The sequence below is a fragment of the Anomalospiza imberbis genome, chromosome 1, assembly GCF_031753505.1.
Source record: "Anomalospiza imberbis isolate Cuckoo-Finch-1a 21T00152 chromosome 1, ASM3175350v1, whole genome shotgun sequence".
Lineage (NCBI taxonomy): Eukaryota > Metazoa > Chordata > Aves > Passeriformes > Viduidae > Anomalospiza > Anomalospiza imberbis.
Genome location: NC_089681.1, coordinates 19,533,623 through 19,551,680, shown reverse-complemented (window position 1 = coordinate 19,551,680; position 18,058 = coordinate 19,533,623). Strand labels below are relative to the sequence as shown.

General features: G+C 35.3%; 1 protein-coding gene across 5 annotated transcripts in view; it reads left to right on the top strand.

Annotated features, from left to right (window-relative positions):
• The window catches only part of ZFPM2 (zinc finger protein, FOG family member 2), a 308,184-nt gene that overhangs the window by 41,329 nt on the left and 248,797 nt on the right, over positions 1-18,058 (top strand). For 3 of the 5 annotated variants that reach the window (XM_068182964.1, XM_068182965.1, XM_068182968.1), the window contains exon 2: positions 16,358-16,516. The exons of 1 other annotated variant lie outside the window; for it this stretch is intronic. In XM_068182964.1, the coding sequence (XP_068039065.1) occupies positions 16,358-16,516 (159 nt within the window). Of the gene's footprint in view, positions 1-16,357; positions 16,517-18,058 lie in introns of those variants that run through there. One more of the 5 variants, XM_068182971.1, reaches the window with a different exon arrangement.

Genomic DNA, 18,058 nt, shown 5'->3' with positions numbered 1-18,058 from the left:
TTGCCTGCATTATATATAGCCACGCTTAACACTGATCAGATCAAGAAGTGCGAATGGTCTCTTCCAGCCTTTTACAAAGAGAAGGAATTTTGATAGGGTGAACACCAGATTTTTTTTTTTTTTTTTTGTTCCAGTGGTAATTTTCATTGGAGGTAAGATATGAATATATCTGCTATGCTCACTAGTTTTCATATTTTTAATAGCTTCTAGGTTGGGTGTAGAAATGACTTAAATTGCTGACATTAGCACTTCCAGTAGTAGATTGCTAATTTTGCCTTAGATTCTGTTAAAAGCCATCAAACCTTTTTAAAATTTTTCTTGTGATGCCCCCATCCCTGCAACCCCCAGGATTCAGTCTTTTATAAAGATTTTGTTGAAAACTCCATTTTTATAAGCACAGAAGTGGTTTTCTTTAGAGTAAGTCCCATGTAAGAACATGGTAGTACTTAGCTACACAATTTTCCAAGGTATTTAAAACCAATCTGATCTCCTTTTTGCCCTTTAGTTCAAAGAAGATATTTCTGAGGATTTCTCATGTTGCAATTCCCACTCTGTAGCTTTGTTTCAATCAGATAATAGGGCTTAATTTTAAAATGCTTGTCCCTGATGCATTTTTCTCAAAATATACCTGAAGTCAAACTTTTTTTTTGTCCTGCTAGTATTATTCATTTCATCTTACCTTTAATATAACTCATGTGATGAAGTAATTCATAAAAACTTCTTGGTGTTACGTGTGTTTTTGTACATCAGGAATTTAAAGACAAATATCAAAGTTTTGAGTCTTCTAGAGTGCACATGTAATAGCCACAGCAAAGAAGTAAACAACAATAGAAACATTAAAAGACAAGTTTGCTAAAAAATAAAAATTAACTTAATAAAAATGATTAATCAATGGATCTACAACACAACATAGCTTAGTTCTATATAGTGTGAACCATGCTTCAAAACAGTTTTCTGTGTATTTGAGTCTAACAAATCATATTTTCTTGGTACTGCAGTCTTGCATGTATATGGTCATAAATCAGCTGTACAGGTCTGGACCAAAGTGTTCACTTCAGTGTCAAGCAGCAGTAGGCTCTTCTGCCTTGCTGTATATTTGATTCTGAGGCTTAAACCAAATGTGGCATATTTATTTTTGTATCTTATAATTAGAAGGCTGTGCTGCATGAAGTGTGAGATTTGAAAAGTATTTGGTTCTAGGCACAATGGCTTGTGAATGTCATGAGGATGGCTGCAAAGGACATGCGGAAGAGAGCACCATGAGAGAGTCTGGCAACAGGGAAGAAAGTGTGCTTATTTTTTTGAAGACTACTTCAAATTTCTCATCAAAACTTTCCCTCTCACCCTGTTTCTTTCTTTTCTGCATTAACAACCAAAGCCATTTCCTTCATCTGGTATTACCTGTTTTGGTGAAGGCACAAATACTTTGGTTTGTATTGTGTGCAACTCCCTGAAATTTGATATTACTTGCCAGAGAAAACTGGAAGGACATCTGAGGACAATTGCTGGCAGCAGAATAACCCTTAAGGATATTTCAAGCCTGGATATTGATGATGAGAAAAAAATGCTGTTCTGAGTGTTTCTTTTGCTGGGACTTCAAGAAAACCCTCAAAAGGGTGCATAAAAAGGAAAAACATATCCAGCAGCCTTGTGCTAAATAAATAACAATTACATGTTGGAAGTGGCATGATAACAATAGTTTCTGCAGTAAGATTGACATAATAATTTATTATTATTGATAGTCATAATATATGAATTGGCTGTAAAATGTTCTAAATTAAAGTATATTGAGCCACTGTATTTGATAGCAGTTGAGTGGCAATCGTGGCAGAGGAGAGGAGGAGGAGGAAAACAAAGCAGAGAAGAAAATTATTAACCTGTAAAAAATTATGTCTGCTTCAACCTTCCATTCCATGGTCTGGTTTTCTTATGCTGCAAGTCTTTAAATATTTTTGAGTTCTCTAGCATGAAATGGGAAGGGAACCCACAATTCTTCTCAATCTCCACCCACAGGAGTAGCAGTATAATGTAATGCAATGCATGGTGACATTTCATATTATTGCTGACTGTAGACATTTTAGTAATGTCTCTACTATAAACATGTCCATCTTGAAAATCTAAGTATTTTTGGAACAACTTTTGTTACCATATGGCATGACAATGTTATGCAGCCTTTGACAAGCAGTGCAGTGAACTGCTTTTTGGTGTTTCCTTCTGCATTATTAACCATAGCTAGCCATTTTTATCAATATTGCTATTATATTTTAAACCTCTTCTTATAAAAGCAGTCTTTAAAACGGCACTGTTTAACAGTAAAAGTAACTTGAGTTGTTTGTCTGTGTGTCTGTAATGAGTAACATCCACTTTAACCCCTACCTTAGTCCTGGATACGTCTTGTATTCCTCAGTGTGGTGGATTCCTGCTTTTTTTTCAGAACTCTCTGAGGTGTGACAGTCTTGTGTAATATTTCCTGTAGTTTGCTTTTTTGATCCCTACGAAGCAGAAACTATATGCCGAATTCATGGTGTATTCAGTTCTACTCACCTTAGTACTGGAAGATGTAAGAAAGAACAGAGGAGGGTGCTCAGAAGATCAATAAGTGAGATATCTGAGTAACTCTTGCACAGTAGTGTATGAGGAAGATTACATTGTAAGAACACTTGCCTTTTAGTAAGGTTATAATTTAAAGGGTCACAACAAAAGGCTCTTAGTATTTGAAGGTATAAACATCTGAAAAAAGTATCTTTAGAAGAGTTATAATGAAGAGGGATAAATTGAAGCTGAAAAATTTTTCTATGAGCATTAGGAAAAATGCTCTAAGTGACTTCTTTTCCATTAAAGAACAGTTGTTCTGAGGAAGATGTGTGAAAGCAGCATCTTGATCTTTAAAACTGAAATGGGCAAAGTATGATAATATCAGAGGATCAGTTCTTTGTTTCCAGGGCAGAAGTGGCATGGTGTGATTGGCTTTCCTACAGGCCAAGTTAAGTGGTACCAACTTTGATTAACTAAGCATTATTCTGCTATGAATACAGTGTGAGACATTAAGCAAAATACTGCATTGGATTTTGTGTGATTGCTAAATGTACTGTGCCATGTGCTTCTGCATGTATGAAGAATGGGAAAAGTGAGTGCAATTTTTCTCAAGCTTAGGGTAGAGCAGCAGACGAGAGAAATGCCATTATGGTATAAAAACTAAGGGGAGGGTGGAGTGAAGAACTTGTCTAACATACAGTAAAACCCTCCAAGACTCAGATACAGGAAGTGTTGATTGCATTCGTGGATCCTTACAGCTGTTGCCTCAGTGCTATGAATGGTGCTAAGGCCTGCATCTAAATAAAATCTCTCTAGAGCACTTGTTCTCAGTTTGATAGTTTTGGAGGAACTCAAGGATATTCTTCTTATGTTTGCTTCCTTTAAGTCTATTTCATGCTGGACTTGGAAGCCTAGAATATACTAGAGTACTCCAAGGAGTTCTACTGATTTTAGATCCTGGTAAGATAGCATGAGAAAATGCGCAGCATCTCCTGATATTAACAGTGAATCACAGAATGCTTGAGGTTGGAAGAAACCTCTGGAAGTCATCTTGTTCAACTTCCCGTTCACACAGGGTCACTCAGATCAGAAAGATGGGTAAATAACTATGGCAAGAGATTTTTAAAAGGGCAATTATTTACTGGAGGATACTTTGAAAAATATGATTTTATTTTTCATTAAGGGGAACTACATTAGTCAATAAGTCTTTTGGGGAAAAGAGTTTATTTTGTGGATTAATTCTTTAGTCATATTTTGACATTATTTAATGATAAACCAATAGCAATTTTACATCATTGTAACTACTCTTTCTTGCATTCTAAAATGCCAAAACTTTATAGTAGCTAGAAATGTTTTAACATGTTAAAACAGACAGAAAACATTGTTGTAAGAATACTGAAACGTTTCTATAAGTTATGCTTTGTGTAAGGATTTAAAATATGAAATGATGAAATTCAGTACTAAAATTTATTAGCAGTGAATATGTCAAGGTTTAATAAAAACACAAGAATGAAAAATAGAACTAAGACATATAGAATAGTGTTCCAAACTTTTTACTTTTTTTTAATACAGTGTCTTCCTGTACCAGACCTTTTCAAAGTATTTAGGTCCATGGGAATTTTTTTATGAGTGTGTGTTTCATCAGTTAAGGTACTTTCAAATGTTTAGAAGCCTATTTACTTTGGAAATCAATATTTCATATTTAGCTTCTTAGTTTTATTTTTGGTCAGCCTTAGAAATTTAAGATTTTTCAGAGAATTCTGCAAATTTTGTAGAATAGAATGCTGCAAGGTGATGCAGCTCTATTAGTTGAACTTTGAAAATCTTCCTTGAAGTGTAGAGTTTTAGTTGCAGAGTGGAGCTGGCACTTTCATGAACATGCAGGTATTTACTGCTTTAAGTGATAGGATATAACAAATAACTTCTGGATTTCATTCCTAAGAGGAAAAAATTGGCTAATCCAAAACATAAGCCAGTCAAGGATTTTTTGATAATCAAATTATATTAGTAGTAAAGCCAGTAAACTTTGCAAGTGAGTAAGTTTACTGAGTAGACTTAGCCTTGAATAAGATTACCTCATTTGAATTTAGCATGAAGAACAAGATATTAGGAAGGTTGAAAGTATAGGCAAAAAATGTTTTCAGAACTATTTGCTATGAAAAAAGAAAGAGAAGGTGGGTTATCAACTCATCCTTGCCAAAGCATTCAATTGTATTATTCCATAAGTTGGTTCAGCAAAACAACAATCATGATAAGAGGAGAGAAGAATGAATTCTTGTTTTGATTTCATGCTTATTGCTTTGAGATTTGCATAGTCTCATAATAACACTTACCAGCCATCTGGTTTCCAGAGGAAAAAAACTTTTCCTTACTGAAAAGGCTAGGACATAACATGCACCATTTAAAAGCTCATTGTCTGGAAATGACATAATGACTTTCTGTTTTCAAATTATTAATTAGTGATTAACTCAGAAAACCAGCAGGTTATGGCAACTCTAGGGGACATACAATGTGTTTTGTACAACTTTGCAATTCCTACCAGTGAGGAATCAAATTTAAATAGTAAAAAAGTGAGCAAGGATATTAAAGAACTCAAATACATTATAACATGCACTTCTAATAGATTTTAAAATATTTAGTTTGCTGATTTGTATTTTGGAGTTTATATATATGAATATGTAAAGATAAATAACTTTAAATGACCTATAAATGTTGTCATTCAATAAATCCCATGCTATATGTGACCTAGACTGTGGTGTCATTAAATTGAATATCCCTGATGATGAAAGTCAAGGTTTTTTCATAGTGTTTGTAAGATGTATATGATGATGAAGATTAAAAGTCTATTATATTTTTCATTTACATAATAAGTGCTGTAATACTGTAATTCTTTGATGAATCTTAAAAAAAAAAAAAACCCACACACAAAATGCACCCTTAAAATTTCATCCTTACAGTACATTATAGTAAATTACACCAACTGTTATTGTAACTAATCATAAATGACCAGTTAGTGGGAAAAATGAGATCTGAATATCCACAGAAAAAATGTATGCATTAATATTTCTTTGCTGTGGGTCCTCAGGTAGGGATTGTTGTGCATGGGACAGACTGCTAGTGCCCAGTTTTTGGATTGCTGAGGCTAAATACAGCATAGAATAAATAAATATAAATAGAATAATTTTATTCTATCTGACTTTTCAGATTATTTGTTTTTTGTTAAAATATACTTGATTAGTTTAACTTACAATCTGATTTATCTTACAGTCTGATCTAAGGATTTAGTTCTAATTTGAGACCCTTCGGTTTTGTTCTGCATATCAATGAACTCCCAGGATGGGATTAAAAATAGCAAATCCTCTGTAGGTATTTAAAATTCAAGGCTCTAAGAATCTAAGTGTACCCTCAGCAAGTTTGCTGACAATACAAAACTGGGAGGAGTGGCTGATAAATCTGAAGTCTGAGATGCCATTCAGTGAGACTTGGGCAGGCTGGAGCTGGGTGGAGAGATACCTAATGCAGTTCAGCAGGGACAGGTACAGGGTCCTGCACCTGAGGAGGAGTAACCCCTTGCACCTGTACAGCATGGGGGCTGACCTGCTGGAAGGCAGCTCTGTGGGAAAAGGACACAGGAGTCCCAGTGAAGAACAAGCTCTCCATGAGCCAGCAGTGCCCCTGTGGCCAAGAAGGCCAAGGGTGGCCTGGGGTGCATTAGGAAGAGCACTGCCAGCAGGTTGAGGGAGGTGATCCTGCCCCTCTGCTCGGCCCTAGCGAGGCACATCTGGAGTGCTGGGTCCAGTCCTGGACTCACTGTTCAGAAAAGACAAAGAACAAGTGGAGAGGGTCCACCAGGAGGGCTATGGAGATGCTCAGGGGACTGGACCTCCTCGTTTATGGGGAAAGTCTGAGTGAGCTGGGCCTGTTACTCCGGAGAAGGGAAGACTGAGAGGGGAATCTTTTCAAAGCATGCAAATATCTTAAGGGTGGATGTCAAGAGGATGAGGCCTTACTGTTCAGTGGTCCCCAGTAACAGGATAAGGAGCAAAAAGGGCACCAACTGAAACCCAGGAAGTTTCATCTGAATGTGAAGAAAAAGAGTATTACTTTGTGGATGACTGAACACTGAAACAGGCTGCCAGAGAGATTGTAGAGTCCCCTTCTCTCTAGATACTCAAACCCCCCCTGGACACAACTCTGAGCAAGTGAACCTGCTTTAACAGGTTGTATTATTGTCAAATTAAAAGAACCTCTATAAACTAGATTACCCTGCATTCTCATACATGTCTGTGAGACAAAGATCATGAAGTTTTTGGTTTAGTTAATTCCTAACTTCTCAGCTTCTCTTTCCTGATACTTTAGAACTGGCAGTCACATTAAGCATGGTAGGTTTTTCCATGTGTGTCTGTTCTATCACCTGCTGTGTTTCAAAGTTTTTCCTTTAGTTGTGTTGTTGTGTTATGAATCAGTTTAGCTGTGCTGACTTTTTATTGAGGTCTAACTCAAATTGGCACTGAATTCTACATACAATCCTTGCAACTTTGGTCATGTTACTAGAAATTAAATTTGGGCTGTCTTCAGGGGCTTGTTTTTCTGCAGTATTCTCTGTTTCACTTTATAAGCAAAATACACCGCGGGGAAAAAAGCAATAGTAATTTGAAGAGAAATAGTAACCGGAGAGAGAAGTCATGGGTTCACTACTGATTTCTGGACCTAAAAAGTCCAGATTCCTTTTTTTCTGCTTTTTTGATTTAATTGCATGATGATGTACAGAGATGACAGACCAGTTTCCATCTGAGGAAACACAGCTAGAAATAAAAGATGAACAGGAATAATCTGCAGCTACATACAAGCTTAGAAAATATTAAATAAACAGAAGAAAAAAGACCTCCTTTATTTTCTACAGCAGTAGTGTCTTTGCTGGATGAGAAAAATGTGAGTATTTTGTCTTGAAACTGGAGATGTAAAATTACAGCGAGTAATGAGTATGTATTCCTCTGATCCCTTAATGTACTTGATGTGAGGTTCCTCTTTCATCGTAGCTAACATGTTGGCCATTAAATACACTGCAGCAGCATCATTAGTGGCTTCAAAGTGCTCCTACTTGCATCACATTTTTCCCTCCAGCAGGTGAGGGAGAACAGTGATTAGCAAATACCAGTATGTGTCACTCACTACACATGTGATTGCCAGTGAAGTCCTGTGTTTGGGGTAAGGGCAGCACTGGTGTTGAAAGCAGAGTGAACTTTTTCTGTCCTCGTGGCTCTGAAAAGCTTTCAGCTCCAAATATCACTTGGTTGTATGTAAGATAAAATTCATCCTATTTGGGGGATGATGTTTGAAACTGCTTTGCTACAGCAGTATGTGGGGAAGGAGACAGGCTGTAGATAAAGGTGTCTTGAGTAGTGGGCAGTGTGTTACCTACATGGTTGAAATTCTGAACGGTGAGATTGAGGTATGGAAAGAAAGTCCTCTTACTTACCAGTATCACAGTTTACTATGACTGGAGGAAAGGCTTTACTGAAAATTTCTGGATCCTGAATCCTCAGAGGATTTCCCTGGACTGTTCAGATCAGCATACCATAGATATTATATGACAGGTATTGGTGTAGATTGGTTGGTGTAGATGTGTCTATTCCCTGTTGTCTTAGGTTGCATTTTTAAAAAAAACCCTACAGTAATACAACAAACTGAAAAGAGAGTCTGGGTATTGTTCTAAAATTGCACCTTTAATTTTTATCTACTTTGTTGTAATTTGCAAGATGAGGGATTTTTCTTTATTAGAAAGGTGAATATCAAATATTAAAATATTTTGCCTATAGAAAACAATATGAACATGTTGAGAAAAAAGTTATAACTTATACCATTTTTTCTTTTTACATTTAAATTTAGGGAAGGACACAGAATCAACAAGCCATCTTCTTACACAAGTGGTGTTTTCTTTTTCTATATTTTTTTAAGCCTGTGAGTTTAAACATTATGATCATACTTACCTAGCTAAAACAATACACTGGAATTGGATAACATTTTCATCAGAAGGAGATGTGTATCATGGGGCAAATGATATTGCCAGTATTTTGAACCAAATTGCCAGTAGTTTCAAGATTTGTTTTGTAAAATTTAGCAGATGGAAATCATACAGAAACAAATTATGGGTTTAAAAATGGCAAAATATATAATTCAGGGAAAAGTGCTTCAGGGATAATATTTCTGTGTAAAGAAGCAGTTAATCTTCCTTTTTTACTCTGTTAAATTTAAGAAAACTACTGATAAACTACCACTGTAAAATTATTCCTAACATGAAAAGTTATCTAAAAGGATCACAAATGCATCTCTGGGAACTTTATGTCCAGCTTGCTGATTGCTTCACTTAAAAATTCCCTTCATGAAAATTGGAAATTGGTGTACTCTGGTACTGTGGTAGTTCTGTGTTGCTGCTGTGATTTTTATAGGGTGCTGAGTCACAGTACTCATCTTTTCCCCTTTGTTCTTCCCTTTCTCCTCTTGTATCACCAGAAACACACGGAACAGCATCTGCTGTGGAGCATCTGCTGTGCAGCTGTTACAAGTGTAGGTAGAATTAAGACATGTATTTTGGCATGAGTCTCTGCTTGAAAACGGAGGTCTGATATTTAACTGCAAAGGTCTTGCAGTTCATGTTCTGTGTGCACTTGCATGCTATTTTTTGAAATTAATGTCTCCCTAAGCATATTTTCAATGGTTCCTTTTTTATCATTTCACTTTTATTGATTGGAAATATTCTGGCCTTGGCTCTAAGAGCAAACTGACCATGGGCACTGTCAGTTTTGTTGTGGCCTCTTGGATAATGGTAAGAGAAAAGAAGACAAGAGGAAAAATGAAAGTGAAGTTCCAAATTACTGGAACATTTAAAGGTCTTTTCAAAGTTCATATACAAGCACAGTTAATGCTGCTGTGCACCAAAGTGCCAAAAGACCTAGCAGTGAGGAATATTAATCTACTTTAATAAAATCAAAGGGTTCATTTTTTTTTGTAAAGAAATAATTTGAATAAAATTTGACCCTTTCTACAATAGTCTGTGGGTCAAATTGAACCTACTATTAAAATTCTCTAATATCTTTCTTGTATTACCATTTCAAAACTCAATTTAAATATTCACAGAGCTCCTTTTTTAATAAACTTAACAAAATTCAGGTAATTTCCTTCAACTTTCTTGATTGAAGGAAGGCAGTAGGTACAGATATAAAAAGATGTACAGCTACAAGCAAAACCTGAAATCAGTTATATATAAGAAATAACATAACACATGGAAAGAAATTAATCAAAAGGAAAAAATTCTGCTATATGATTTTCTTGGTCTGCTACCTGCAGGCAAGAAACGTAAATGAAAAAAAAAAATCAGCATTCTTCTTACAGATAAGGGGAAAATTAATAAAACAGTTTCCTTCCTACCAGATCCCCTGATGCAACTTAGGTTAAAAGTGAGTGGCTGCAGGAAGAACATACGTGTTTAAAAATAACTTTTTTTTTCCCTACAGAAATATACTTCTATACCTTTTTTTTTGCTGTTAAGCTCAATTACATCAGGTCGGTGTAGATTTACGGTGTCCAAAACCCATTTCTTTTCCTTTCCCTCTATTAAGTTTTTCACTGAATTATGGTCATATAGTTTCTCCCAGTTTGAAAAAAGAGAAATGGTTTATTCTTCTTGGATGCCCCAATGAAGATGTAAGGAATTGCTTACAAATTGGAGCAATCTTCCAATCTGGAGAAAAGTTCTGAAGTTCAGCCAATTTGCTAAACAGACTGGAGAGGTTCAATGTGCACAGGCAGCACATGGCATTTCTTAAGTATAGTTCAAAATGTAATAGGAATGACAGAAATAACTTAGTTAAGATAAATGACTAATAAACTCAATGGACTGAAGAGGGCGGAGAAGTCTCTAAGGAAGTCCTGTATGGAAAACTTCACAGGAGGAAGAGAACTCTGATTTATCATATCATGTCTTTACTCCCATTGCCATATTTAAAATGAAAGAAATGGAACCCTCTCTTTTATTTTTGGTATTCCTGACTGAATTTTTAGAAAAAAAAAAATCCCTCCAATGTGAATTAATAGGAAGTGTTTGCCTGCTGCTTGTCTTATGTAATCATTTCTACTTAGAAGGAAATGTTCATGTTGAAAGAGGAGATAAATGGATTGATTTTTCTGAAGCTTTTCCCTCTGCAATCAGAGAGCATCACATACCTGGGTCTTACCATAAGCTAAGGATAAGCTATATGTGGCAGCATGTTTTCCTAGAAAATACTGAATGGATCTCACAGAACATGCAAAATGTCTGATGTTGATCCAGTGAATTTCAGGCTTCTGATTTATTGAAGTTGTTACTATTTAATGCTGCTACTACTAATTATACTCATTAACCTCTCCCCAGCCACTCACCATCAACTTTCTGAGGCATTCTTAATTTGTTGAGAGCACTGATTTATGTTGCTGCTGTAGGAATGTACGAGAATATTGGTAGGTGAGAAGGAAGCTAACCACTTCACATTTTCATGAGTTAATTATTTCAACAATGCTTTTCTGCTACAGGATACGTGCATTTTAAGTGCAAAACACTGGACAGGAAAGCATATTAAGCATGTGCTTAATTTGAGCGTGCATTTAAGTGGTTTCATTAGGGCGAAGTCTGATGAATTTGACTATGAGAAATTATTACAGAACTTACCCAGTTTAGTGTTATTGAATTTCAATTATTTCATTACAGTTATAGTACCATAAAACTGGAGTCAAGCATTGATGTATCAGGACTAATGTGCTCAAAGGGTTCAATGCTCAAATTTGTGTTAAGAGGAGTGTTTATTGTAGCAAAAGTGTCCTTTGTTAAGTGAGTGTAAATCCTTTTCTGATGGTTTATTCTCACACTCTTATGTGTTATTAAAATTATTGCAGTGCTGGTTTTGTTAAATGTGGCCTATCCTTTTAAGTGCTGAGGTAGCATCTGTTACTGTGTTGGTCTTGTCCCTTAGCTAGCTTTCTTTGTGTGCTGGCATGTATGTTTGCATTTACATTACAGTATATGATATTTTAGGAATATTTATTTATTTAGTATTTAATAATAGTGCTAAAAAATATGTCCTTGAGTGCCTGTAAATCAGGTACAAATTAGGGAGCACAGCTCAGATTTCCCCACACTGTGCTTGCAAGTGGCCTCAATCAGAAGTAATTTTCTCCTTGAAGGCACATGCAGCTCACTCGTCAGCCTCTCCTCAGTGGATACTGTTATTTGTATCAAATTATATGTGGTGGTTTCTCAAAGTGGACTACTGTATCCACTAAGCCATACAGATTTCTACCACATTGACTATTTCATTGCTGTCACTAGGTGTACTGTTTTCTACTGTGTCTTGTTTACCTCTGCTGTTTGCAAAAAGAGTTGAGATTTGTGTTCATATCAATAAATATTCATGAATTGGAGTAAGTACCAAGTGAGTAAGTAAACTACTCAACCCTACTAAATCCTCTGTTATGTACAACATGATTAGTTGCTCATTTTGTAAAGGAAAAAGTTTGTTTCAGGGCTTCATGCAAAATACAGAATGAGTTAATAGAGACTTAATTTTCCTCAAATTAAAGTATGCTCATTTAATATTAGAAATTGAGGTTTTACGTAGTGCAATTGGCAATTCTTAACTATTCATCATTATCTAGCTAATCTGAAGCATTTCAGGATCACCTCTCCTTATATTGCATCACTTTGTTTTACAAACTGCTAATAGAAAAAGAATTGCTGAAATGAGAAGACAAACATCTAGACTATCTCTGGAATTAACTATTCATCTAAATTCTTAAAGCGCTTAAGTTTGAAATTTTACTGCTTTAATTATTAAAGAGACTAATCATATCTCAGAGCTGTTTGTTGTCAGATCACCGTGACACTAAGATGAATTTCAGTAGTAGCAATTTTTGGGTTTTCATTGCTCTGTCATTATGGCTGCTAGCTTTAGACTCACACTTAATCAGCAGTTATTGAAAAGGATTTTTCAGAAGAACAGGATGGGACCTTACCCCCAGTCCAGTTGAAATAAAAGTAGACATAGTAAATGTTTTGCCACAAGTACTTAATAACATGATTAGTTTAAGTAATGGGAGTAATACTATTAAATTAAATAAACAATTTAAAAGAAATGCAAAAGGTAAAGCATGGTACTAAAGTAACTGATTAACCTATATTTCGACTGTTGAAAGTAGTATATCAACAGAATAACAACTGGGGAAAAAAAGCAGTATCACAGAAAACAGTTGAAAGAAACTCTATTGTTTTAAAACACTTTTTTTTTTTTTTTTGTCGATATGACCCAGTAGTTTTAAGTATTTTAAATCAGGTAAAAAGTTGCAGTAGCTTTTATGCAGGTTGTTCCCTAGATAGAGGAGCTAGTCAGTGTTCATAACTTACCTATAAGTCTTTGAACCAGATAAATTCTTAGTTCTCTAGCTGATGTAATTTACTGGTACCAGCTAGAGGTTTTTGCTGGCACCAAAATGACCAAATCAGGCAAACGTAAGCCTGCATAGTTAATGTTTTTGCATTTGTCAAGAATATTTAGTTCTATATGCTCTTCACTGTGAGATTCTGAAAATGCTTTTTTATTTATTGTAGATGAAATAGTCAAGAATAGAGAATTTACTCAATTTATATTTCCTTATAATGGCTTTGGATTTTATTTTTTTCTTTAACTACTGTATATTTGAGTGATAATTAAAAATGTCCACAGAAATCATCGATTTTGAGTTCCCATGAAACTAGCAACTGAGAAATACTTAATTTTGATCTTATTCTTGGAAGTTGTTCTTATTCATGTTGTATAATGCCTTACTCTTCAGTTAAGTTATCAGTTACAATATACCAGCTCTGAGCATGGACTGAATGTATTTTGACATTTAAAAAATGAAAGACAGCTCAACATGTGTAAGACAGAATTTGTCCCAAAGATCAGGTTGTCGATGGGTGAATTAGACAAGGCAGCAGCTACCTGAAACCAAGAAAAATATTTATGCATGGATCTTCCAACTTCAGTGATTGTAATTGCTGGTGTTTGGGGCACAGGCTCTGATGCCAGCCCCTGTTAGGTAAAGCTCTGATGTGTGCCCATATGCACCTTGATGAACTTAGCTGAGTTTTGTACGTGGGCTGCACGTGCAAGGCAAAGCCTGGTGAGATGCATGCACACCTCTGATCTCCTTGGGATGTGACAACATTTACATTTATGTTTGCAAATGCTTGGACGTGTAACTTTAGGAAATGTTACGTACCTGTTTGTACATAGGATATATCTATAGTAGCATTAGTCAGTATTTTTTCTAGTCTAAGATTGATTTAAAAAATAAAGTCTTGGCCCACAAAGTGACTGGGGTTTGAACCAGTGCTGTGGAGCTGGTGTGTACATTGTGTTTCTTCTCCTTTCTTGGAAAGAGTGTCAATGGAAATTGTAAGGTGTGTTTCCATGACTGCTGCAACTGAAAGCATAGCAACTGCATTTCTGTTCTTTTTCTAATTAACATACAGTGATGATTAGTTTGCTGATTACGTATTGGGTACCTGATCAAACAAACTGGTTTAACATCTAGGAGCAGACCTAAATGTCATGTATACATGCCAATTGGATTACTTGCAGGTAAATTGCTTTTGCTGTATTTTGTAAGACACATTGTGAAAGTCAATAACAAAGAGCTAGTCATTCAGCAAGAAATTGGCTTTCCCTGAAAATATTGGCTGAAGTTTAAACTTTTTCCATAGATTTAAAATACTTGGAAAATTTATTAGGCTTATAGCTGCAAAATATGGTATTAATACATTTTTTATATGTGGCAAAAATTTACATTTCCCTAAAATACCATATTTTTTCCTAGTTTATTTATCCAGGCGTTACTAGGAATATACACCAGTAAATGGCTCTACAGACAATGTCACGTATTAATAATAAAATGAAATTTGAGTGTTATTTTTGGATATATTTTGCAGAACCCATTGTGCTTTCATTTCATGAACCAGGACACATGTAAGGTGCCTGGAGTGCCCCTGTTCAGCTGCAGCGCACTGCTCCAGCGTGTGCTTGTGCTTTGTTCTCTGTTCTGTACAGTGCCATAGCCACTCTTCATTCCCTCTGCATAAGCAGTTGCTGGATTTTTTCCCAGCATGGCTGGAAGGTGCAATTAACAGTAATGGATACTTTGATAGGGAGAATCTTTATTTCTTCAGCCGTAAAAATAGCCCCTTATTTTAGGAGCTATATTGTTGAATGACAGCTACTGTTGGTGGGTATGTGTCTACAAAAGTGGGCTCATTTGGTCAGATTCTCAGCTGGCACAGAGAGTCATATTTCCATGAAAGATAGTAAGCTATATTAATTTATGGAATCCCAGCTGGGAATCTCAATCAATTTCAATAAAAAGTAACCATCATATTCCTCTGAAGCAAGAATTACACAACCTAGCCTAAAGTGAATTTTGCTGTTTTAATAAATGTAGGTAGTCACTGGTTCATAATAAATTACATAAAATTAGAGTGTAGTCAATATTTGATTTCTTTAAAAATTTATTCCTTCCTTTTCATTGAACACAACAGAATCATTTATGTATTGTATCTCAGCATGATAGATTGTATAGGAATAGTGTATTTAATACCGTAAAACTATCATATAAATATAAATCACATTTTTTTTTCATTAGCTAGCTCGCTTTCATTTTGAAGAAGAAATACTCAGTCAATTATAAATGAGGCTGTGCTTTCATTGGAGAGTGAACTACGTAATTTTTTTCAAGCCTCAACCATGTATAATGAAATCTCTCTTTTGAAATCCAGTGTTAAGATGGATTTTGAAACATACTGACATTTAATAAAATCTTTGTTAAATTAAAATATGTTCAGTTATTTCAAATCTCTATTTAAATCTAGGGTGAAATTCTACATCCTACACAAGAGATGTCTTTAGCAAATAGTTACTATTAACCAAAGATTTTGAAGTGTGTGTATATAAGAAAGATTTTAATTTTTGAGTATATTCTAATTAGTAACCTTGGCATTATGTGTAATAATCTGTCTGGTGCTGTCTCTTTGAGAGGATCTGTGGCAGCAGGTAACTAGAGGAAAAGTTAAAGACCTCAGACTACCATTTCAAATTCAGACTCATGTCCTGTTTCTGTAACTGATGTTTTTGTAGCCCTGGGCTGGCAGTTTACCAGGACATTTGTTTGGCCTCTGTGAAATGAATAAATAGTCTCTTGAGTCCTGTCTATTGACTGGGAATCTGTTAGAGTCTGTCATGAATGATCATGGATACCATTTGGGGCTGGCTGAAGCAAAATAGCAGAATAAGCTGAAGTTTGTGCTGTCAAAACCTTTGTAGTATTTCACTGTTTTCAGTACTTTTAATTTGATTAATAAAGCTTGTAAAGGAACATTTTAAGTACTGTAATTTAGCATCAAAAACAATCACTAACAAACAGCTCTTCACTGTTTATGTAATTTTACAAATACAGCTTTGATTTCAGCTGTTAAAACTGTGTTTAATACTAGAACCCAATGAATAATAAAAAAACCCCATGTACGAGTACTATTAATACATATTATTAATGACACTTTGCATATTCTGATTTGAAGTAATCAGGAAAAGTCACTTTCAATTTCAATTTCCATAAAATGTTATTTTTCCAATTCTAATAAGTGCTGAACACAGCTGTGAAAGGAAAAACTAGCTAAAGAATGCCAGCTAAAAGTTCACTAAGGTTTTATTTCAAATTGTCCTGTTAGATGGTTTTGCCACAGTGTCCCTGATTCTTTTTTAAGGGCCCCTTGAAGATGCCACTGAGGATGAAGAAGAAGAGTGCCTGTCTGAGGAAAATGATACTGTATCAAAAGAAGACTTTCCATTGGAGGAAAGCTTTTCTGCAGAGTTTGAGCCTGAAAATCTGAGCTGTGAAGAAGTGGAATACTTTTGTAATAAAGGTAATTGTAGCCAACCTCTTGAGAGAATACTGGCCAAACTTTGTCCAATTGGTCAAAGAGATTTCTTGGTTTAAAATGTACAAAAAAGCCCTATTAATTCTACCTTAAAAACAGGAAAAAGAGTCACTTGGGAAATTAAGTCTGGTAAGGAATAAATATTTAAGTATGTTGAACGACACTTTTCAGGGCCATGAATCATCTCGCCTTAGTGTTTTCCTCCAAGTGTTATTTTCTACGTATTTAACTGTAGAGAGCAGGCCTCAGAAGTCAATTATTATCAGATCTGAAGCTAGCAATGCAGCATGTCTGTTCATTGCTTCTTTGCCTAGGAAACATTGCTAGGAAAACAGATTGTGTCTGTAGATTCTAGGATTAAAATAGAGCTTATTATAGAATTTATTATGCACAGTGGAAAACTAGTGATTTGTGAAAGGATAACTTTTGAAGTTGCAAATATCTTTTTGGTGCACTTGTTACTTGCGAATTATTGAAGATTGAGGTGTTTTAGCATAAGACACAGCAATTCATTCTTACCAGTTCAGTCTGCAAGGTTGTGCTACTTCCCAGTCAGCTGGCAGAAAAACACATTATTGTTATTTAGAACATTGCATTAACCTTCTTCCTGCCAGATATCCACTTGATTGCATTATTGTTTGTCTTCTGCAGGTAAGGATGCCTATCAAATAGCTGAAGTTGTTGTCGTGGTGTTCTTCTGTTAGTCCACAAATCCCTCGGGCATTTGGATGTTAATGTTTTTTCTGTCTTTCTGCTCTTTCCTGGATATTGACATACATTTTCTCTTGATAACTTGCTATGCTTCTGGTTTTGTATTATTTTCATCTGTCTTGGACAAAGTCGAATAAATCCGTTTGACGAGTCAAGTGTTCTGACTGCAGAATATCAGTCCTTCCTAGAGAGTCTTCAGTCATGAGTGGCAGAGGCATTACTATGTATTTTCTATATATCCTCTATGCAGCTTCTACAGGTTCTTGATATTTAGTAAGTAATCCTAAGAGATCAAAACATTCTAACTGATAGTTTGGAGTTCAGCTGCTACAAATCTTACTGTGATGAGAGACCAGATTATTAAAGGATTCTTTACAAACAGGAAGAATTCATTACTATTACAACTGCAGTGTGAACAAGTACCAGAATTACTTTGTTTTCAGTGGTTCACGTGCCTTTCAGACACCATTTTCCTTAGCTGGAAAAAAGTACTCCTCCTGTTATTGTCAGTACTAAGTAAATATTTAAACCACTATTTGCATTATTGTTACGCTGGTGTCTCTTGAATTCCTCCTGTCAGCAGTGGAATACTATGTCCCACTATTAGTTCATATCATATCAGTTTCATTTAGTTACTTCTCTGTACTTACTGCATTTCCAGGGCCCACCAATGGAAAATACTATGGTTTTAGGGGAAACCAAGGAAAAAAAATAGCAATCAGTATTGCAAATTTACATTGAATTTCAGTTTATCTTGGATCTTCCCTTTAAAAAACCACTTCTTTTAGGGAAATCACTGAATCACTATATTAAAGA